The sequence below is a fragment of the Hemibagrus wyckioides genome, linkage group LG06 (assembly GCF_019097595.1).
Source record: "Hemibagrus wyckioides isolate EC202008001 linkage group LG06, SWU_Hwy_1.0, whole genome shotgun sequence".
Lineage (NCBI taxonomy): Eukaryota > Metazoa > Chordata > Actinopteri > Siluriformes > Bagridae > Hemibagrus > Hemibagrus wyckioides.
Window position 1 is genome coordinate 15,631,298 of NC_080715.1, and position 8,049 is coordinate 15,639,346.

General features: G+C 37.1%; 1 protein-coding gene across 8 annotated transcripts in view; it reads left to right on the plus strand.

Moving 5' to 3' along the window:
* The window catches only part of mbnl2 (muscleblind-like splicing regulator 2), a 28,033-nt gene extending 19,984 nt beyond the window's left edge, over positions 1 to 8,049 (plus strand). For 2 of the 8 annotated variants that reach the window (XR_009204675.1, XR_009204673.1), the window contains 4 exons: positions 74 to 227; positions 531 to 566; positions 2,510 to 3,027; positions 4,373 to 8,049. Coding sequence is in view for 4 of the 8 variants with exons in the window: in XM_058390856.1 (XP_058246839.1) it covers positions 74 to 227; positions 531 to 566; positions 4,373 to 4,497 (315 nt within the window). In the remaining 4 variants the exon portion in view is untranslated. The remainder of the gene's footprint in view (positions 1 to 73; positions 228 to 530; positions 567 to 2,509; positions 3,028 to 4,372) is intronic. The other 6 variants (XR_009204676.1, XR_009204674.1, XM_058390858.1 and 3 more) reach the window with 5 other exon arrangements.

Here is an 8,049-nt window from a genome sequence, read left to right on the forward strand (position 1 = left end):
AGATGATTATTTGCTGATTTCATACCTTCATTCATTCTTACCCTGTCATGCTCTCTTGCTCCCTTTCTCTCAGGCGTTTCCTCACAGCATGTTGCAGCCACTGGCTAAGCGAGTGGCTCTAGAGAAGAGTGCAGGGCCTGGTGGTCTTTTAAACCCCAGTGTTCTTCACTACCAGCAAGCTCTCGCCAACACACCTCTGCAGCCTTCTACTGCACTGTTCCCTACAGGTACACACACATAAACCTGAATGTACACATACACATGGGTTTCTTACACGCATTGGCCACAGCATTATTCTTTAGACTGGGTGCACCCAATGACATCTCCTGCTCACATTTTTAAATCTGCTTACTTTAGTTTGGCCTAAAGACTTTCATTACTCTGTGCCTGTATGTGGGCTTTCCTGCCTCTTATTATTAAGACCTTATGTCTGTGCAAGTGAGCTTTGGCTTCTGTAAAGGAGATGCATGTGAAATACTCTATAACTGGGTGGTCACATTAACTCTGTCTCCTCTCTACTGCTGCTGCAGGCTCAGTCTTGTGCATGTCTCCTGGACCTGGCATCGGTATGTTTCTTTCTGCTGTTTCACTATGACCTTTTCCAATGATCTCTGTCTCTTCTGCTCTGATTCTTTATATTGATCAATTAAGTATGACTATGCTTCTCAGCTGGACTATTTATCAAAAGCCCTCTGTGCCTTTTAGATCATTTCTCATCATCCACTATATAACAATATAGTACATTATTATACAAATATTATAAAATGCATTATACTAAATGTTATAATGCAAAATATGATGCAGATCAGTGCACTCATGTTCTTCTGCATGCTGTGAACATCACGGATGGACCGTCTAGCTTGAAATACACAAAAAAAAACAATATTCATAATATATTTTGCAGTGTATCTTCATAATCTTCCCCAAATATAGCACAGTGGTATTTCTGGCTAGAGAGATGACATACAGTGGTAGTGCATATTTCAATCAATAATTTATTTGTGTTTATATGTGTAATGAATAGCAATGATTTGAGGCTTACTAGTAAAAATAATAATAATAATAATAGTAGTAATAATAATAAGGTTGTGGACAATTTTGGGTACTTATAGTGGGGTCACTAGCAGCAAAAGGTTGATTAAACATTGACATTGGTCACTAAAAGTAATCCACAGAAACACAGAAATAGTTTAGCTTATCTAAAACGTTCATCCTGACCTTTTTTGTTTCTAATTTGCATCTCTGGTAAGTGCCAGTCTAGTTTAGAATCATTTACAAAAATGCAAACCTCAGTCGCTTCTGTGGCGCCACCCCTTTGTGCTATGCACAACAAGCTTCAACTGCTGAGTGCATTTCCCAGACATTGTAGAAATGAGTACATTAGCTGCGTTCCCAGGGTTGAACACACTTGCACTGTAATGTCTCAAAGTGCAAGATTTGACACTTATTGCTTTAAATCATGAGGTCTCTCAGGGTTTTTAAATGAATCCTCAAAAGCTCCAATGTAAATGAACATTGATCTTCTGCTTTCAAACAGTTCTGTTGACGTTTTTTATTTTAGCACACAGTTTGCATGCAAACAGTAATTTGATCGCACAACATTACAGTCAAAACCAACACTCAATTATTATATCAGTTATTTCTAATCGCATGTTCAAAATGTATTGATATACTGCATGGGCTAATAGATTATCCAGTCACAGTGTTAAATGTATATGTTCTTACACTAAGCTGAGCAGAATACCTGTCTTATTACTGAAATGTTATGATAGAGAGAGCAATATGTAATTGATTTGTTGCATGTTTGCTTCCATGACACTCACGTTTTATCTGAATATTGCTGTTGACAGTAGTAGCATTACCTTATTTTTGTCTTTACTGTCAGTTCACTCATAGAGGTGTAAATATACATTTTCATCTTATGCCTGCTCTAAAGATTAACACAGTTAAATAATTACAGAACAGTTACTGTTAGTAGTGGCTGTATGAAAAAAACAATCCGCCTTTTGGCTTGTTCATGGGGTCTGTGGTTGCTTATTAAAATCAGGTTCAGTTTACAATTCTGAGTGTGTGCTTGCATTTGGTTACTTGTACGCTTGTGCTTTTATGTGTTTCTGGCCTTGTACCATTCTTCGTAGTGATTGTACTTGTACTCGTTTGGTCATTGTGAATTTCAATTTCATTCCCAAGCGTAAACATTAGTCATTAATTATTATCCTCTTTTGATTTTCTCTGTTTTGAACCACTATAGTACCTTCATGATTTGTAACTACTTGAAATAATACGGCATTAATTATATCTAATAGACAAGTTGACTCATTTTCTCCCTCTCTCTTCTGCTTTGCTCGTTGTCTGCATGCCATCTGCTGGTCTGATATATACTAGTGGCTTTACCTTTTTATTAGATACAAACACACGCATATACAGATATATCCCACACAGTTCTATGGTTACCGTAACGCTGCTCCTCCTTGTTCATTGCTTTCATGGTTCCCTTCCTGAAAAAAAGTTCCCATGATGCTCAGTGCCCCGCCTGCTACCGCCTCCGCTCCTGCTGCAAGCCCCTACGCTGCTGCCGCCGCGGCAACCGCCAATCAGGTTTGCTCCTTTACAAGCTCTCTCTCACTGTTCCCACCCTCTTAGTTCAGGAGCAGAATACCCTCTTTTACAGGAATACCTCCTTTTACGCAGATCAGGCATCTCTGTTAGCTCTCTTTTAGCTTTAAATGCATTTAAATATAAGCTATCAAGAAATATTTCCTGATAGCTTATTGGCTGCTTTTCTAACACAGGTTGCATTCTGCAAATAGTCATTAGAGCTGTTTATTTTATTGTAAAAAAAATAAATAAATTAAAGATGTGCATGTATGTGGTTAGAGAATCAGGTGTGCAACGTAACGCTGTTTTCTGAGCTTTGTTGGTTTGGCTCTTGCTGGCTCGATATTGCTGTTAATAGATATGGATCCATAAGCAGCTCCTGTCACCTCAACCACTCACAGCAGCTGTTTGGAGCTCCCCCTACATGCAGTGTGTAGTTACTTTTTTGCTGCTTCATTGCTGTCATTGTTTTGCATGTGTTTGTCTTTATTAAGCTGCCCTTGTCGTTGGCACACAGAACAGTTTCTCTGGTTGGCAGAACAAGAGAATGCAGCCAAAGTGATCAAGCTGGCAATTTGTCATTAATTAAAGCAGAATGAATAAATGCTATCTGCCCTTGAATTCAGTTTTAAAGTGTGAGCTAGCAAATTCATAATCCATAATGTGTTACTGCCCTCTGCTGGTCACTTCACAGACTCAACACATAAGCTTAAACCCAGAAGAGAGATTGTTAGAAACTGTGACAGTTCCTCAGAGTCCTCGACTGATGTCACAGTGACACCCACTTATGACAGAGGTTATATGTGTGCAGCTTGTGAACCCAGAGTATACATCATTACTGAACCGACTGACCCACTGAGAGAAGCTGCTTAGTATAAAAATGATGACATGCTGTGTACATATTAAGATCTGCGTCGGCAGCTTTTAATGCAATATTTAAATATGACTTCTCTCACAATACCATATATGTAAATAGGCTTCACGGGGTTTTACTGGATTACTTTCCTCTGGTACACAGCTCATTTCTGTCAGTACATTTATTAAAGACTAACACATGGTGTAATTCCCTATTAAGCAAGCCAAGCGCAATATGGGTAAGCAAACATTGTAGCATGGCGGTACAAAGAGTCAGATCAAGTCTAGTTTAATTACACTGAAGTTAATGGTTAGTGATATCAGTATACCAGTTTTGACTGGATCATTATATGCTGTATGTAGTAAGAAGATAAGTATGGGATAGTAGTTGCCAGAATTACGGCACAAGGCATGAGTATAAATATGTAGCCTATATATAGATGTAGATATAGATATTCCCTCTCCTGCCTTCTGCCTTAATATATATTTGCCTTATATGGATTATGAATTTGCTGAGCAGTGGACGAGCGGTTGCTGTGCCAAACCAAAAATCTGCTTTTAGACAAGTGAAATTATGGTGACCCCTACAGCACTCGTTATCAGGTTCAAATTACCTTTCAGATAATGAACTCCATTTATAAATTTGCATTAGTGAAACTAAATACACAGACTTTATTTTCATTTCCCACAACGTGGTTCACATTTGGAGACACAGGGTGACAGAAATATTGTTTTTAGCACTTTTACGGCTCAATTAACAGTAAAAAGTAATTATTAGATCTCGTTCTTAAAAATTCTTAGAGTTGTCCTGCTGTATTCTGCCACTTGTAATTTTCTGTTTGCTAAATGTTTTTCTTTTCTTTTTTTTTTCTTTTTTTTGTAAATTTTTTAACATGTCTTCTTGTTCTTTTTGCAACAGATCATTTTGAAATAGAGCACAGGAGAGGGACAGAGTGCCAGCGCAACACACACACACTTCTTAAACAAAGAGTGTGTGGATGTCACATCCTCAATTCCACAGAATTACTGCTACATGCATGCTGATACACAAACACACACACACACACACAGCCTAACAATATTTTCCCTACAGTTATGTTCAAGAACATTATACAGACATATATATATATATATATATATATATATATATATACAATATATACACAGCAAGAAACTAATCAATCATATATGTTTCTAAATTAGTTTCACTGGAACAAAATCTTCTATTCTTTTTGCTTGTTTAAGTACGTTATATAATTCTACACTTATACACAGTTTCATCACCAGTGTTGAGTAGAAAGTCATTCAACACTTGTTTTACTGTGTGACTCTATTTGCACTTTTCTTTTTTTTTTTTCTTCTTTTTTTTTTTCCAAGAAAAAGGGCAACATCTTGAGAAAGACTATTAGATGCCCAGTTTTGAGGATTTACACAATTCTCTCCGAGCTGAGATACTGATTTATGAGCGTTTGTCTGCCTGCAACGGCATCAGAAAAGACTGTATAACCCGAGTGCCGAAACACATCAAAAGCCATGCAGGAGGATGGCAGGCAAGCGCATCACAACCCTGTAGGAGAATGTCAAACGGCATGTGAAAGCTATGCAGGAGAAGGACAGAGTGAGTTCACCTCTCAGCTCCACACTTAATGCTTTGCCTGAGCACCGCTGCAATACAGCAGCCTGAATGAAGAGAACTGTTAGCCAAATTATTCATAGAGGAAGGAAGAAAAAAAAAAAAAAAAGATTTTCACCTTTAACAGTGGCCAAACAGAATAGTGACACACTAACCCTTTAAACCTTGATATGAATCCGAACTTTATTACTTCATTACAGCCGTTCTTTTATCATTTCTTTAGCTGCAAATTTAGTGTTCAAGTTTTGCCACATTAGAGGTTATTCTCTCGATACTGTGCCGTGGGAAGAGACTGAAAAAGACAGAAACAAAGATGTACACTTGTGCGACTTTATATGTGCGTGTGTTTGTGCATAGTGACACGACATAGCATACATTACCACATCTGGGCTCCACAGCTAGGCTTAGCGTCTAGACATCTCGGCATTACGAGCTGCGAGTTCATCCTGTTTTTTGGGTTTCTGTATTTATTGTTATGATTCTGTATAAGTGCCTAACAATGTTCTTTACAAGCATAGTATGGATACAGATTTGAACTGTTCATGTTTAATTTTGTTGCTGCAATCTCTCATTCTCTCTCTCTCTCTCTCTCTCTCAAAAAAAAAAAGCAGTTTGACCATGGATGTCATGCTCACTGGTGATTTTATTTTATTTTATTATTTTTTTTTTCCAAATCTTTTTTGAAAAGAATAACAGAAATAGTTACTACTAGCAAAAAACAAATTATGTCCTGTATAAGAGAAGACTGCTGTTTTTCGTATAGAATTATCAAGCTCTTATACACAGTGAATTTGACTGAGGTAGGAAAGCTGCAGGTTGTTAAGTCTCAGATTTATAACACCGAGAGTGTTATACAGTTTCTCCCAAAGTAGCACTTCATCATTTAATCAGTTGCTTTGGGTCAAAAATCACAATTAAATTAGATGTTTTATTTGTATTGGACTCCATAGGCCTCTTTAGCGTTCTACTTTACGTTTCTTTCATTTCCTAGAGCAGTGATTGACAACAGTGTGACATGTAACTGACCTAATACTTAACGATTCTAATCTACTTTAATTTAGGAGACAGTCAATCATATAATTGCTATTCGGATGTGTGTTTGCGTGTTTTTTTTTCCGTGTGTTTTAATTCAGGGCGGAGATAAAATGCCATGTGAGAACCTAGACAATCTTTAGTTTAGATACGCAAAGGCACTGCTCAGAGTTGTAGTCATTTAACTTCTCAGCATCGCCTGAGGATAATTTATGTTGTGATCTATAAGATATATGAGAACTATTATGTAATGTTACGGTATTGATTGTGGTTAATGGACCATTGTTATGTTTGGTTTGAGATTGAATGTAATTTATTTGATGTAGGGCCTTATTGTTTTAAAAAGGCCAGCTTGGTGCCACCTTCCTCTCCTGCATCACCTGACTTGTGTGGGAAGAGAAAAGCAGGATGCTTGACTTTGGAAAGTTACAGTGTCCTCATTAAAAAAAACAAAAAAAAAAAGCATTAAGCACTCCGTCGTATTACACAGTCGTTTGTGAATCTAATGCTTTGATATAATAGTCATTGTTTGAGGTGTGCAGAAGTCAGCTTTTGTGAAAGAGAAGTCTAGCAGTGAGTAACGCAGGTAGCCAGCCGAGAGAAGCACTCAACACTGCATGACGCATCGACGCAGGTCAGGCTGCAGAAGTGTTCACGTAATGTCAAAATTAAAAATAACACAGCATTTCAGTCTATAGTTCACTTTTGTGTGCTAATATTTTAGAAGAGTACTAATTTGTTAATGTGACCGTTCAAAATTGCTATGAATGAAACTGTTTTTGTAAGTGATGTTCCTGTTTTGTTTTATTATTTTTCTCTCTCTCTCTCTCTCTCTCTCTCTCTCTATCATGATGTTAGTTTCAAGTATATTTTCCTACTACTGGGAAATTACTTAGTTTCAATGCCTTATTGTCATGGACCATACTATTTAATTGAAAAGTATATTAGTCTTAAAAATTGTTTCAAAAAGTGTTTATACACGTTTATTTCCACTGTCCAGATGTAAATGCATAATCATTGGAATTTCTTAAAAACAACACACTAGCAGTGTGTTTTCACTCAAGAGCACGAGCACGATCCTGCTGTAACACACTATTGACATTACGATCGAATTGTAGTTTTGTTTCAGAGATGATAATAATAGGAATAGAAATGTTTACTGTTTGGTCCCTAAGGATGATCCAGAGTCAGAGAGCCTCATGTTCTGTCTCCCGCTACAGAACTTCTACTAAACATATGAATGTCTCATCATCAGTGCGTCTCCTGCTTTCTTAGTGTCAGTCCTGGTGGATAAGAATTTCAGAATGTAATTTATCTCTTTGACTGTTGTAGCACATTCTGGACAGGTTTATGAGTTCGAGGGCTACAGTGCACTCACTACCTTAGTCTGTTCACATGTGATCTTTTGCCTTATCTTCTCTGTCTTGCTCTGACCATTTCATCTCTCTTAATGTTGTTCGAACGTTTTTTGTAACAACAAAAGGCTGTATTGGCTCTCCTAAAATGAAATACAAAATAGTAAAATATTCAACAACAACAACAAAAAAAAAAAAAAAGGAAAACCTTTTCTCCACAACCGGCGTGAATGTGTAGGTTTAGAGCCCAAAGATTGCTAATGCAAACAGGAGAAACGCCTGGGTAATGTCGCTTCTTGATGTGGAGAACGGGCTTTTAGATAACGGATGTAATAAGCTGTACTTTGTTTTCTGAGCACTACTTTGTTCCTAGGCTCTACACAATACCAATTACAAGGAAGGATTCACACATTCAAATTCCATGCAGATCGAGTACACCAGACGTTATAAGATTTTAAAGAGTTTTTTATATGTTTCTTTGTGTAATATTAAGTAGTTTATTGCTTTTTTTGGTTCTGTAAACATAAAGTTTGTAAAATATATTGTCACAAAGTGAATAAAATCCTTTAATGACCA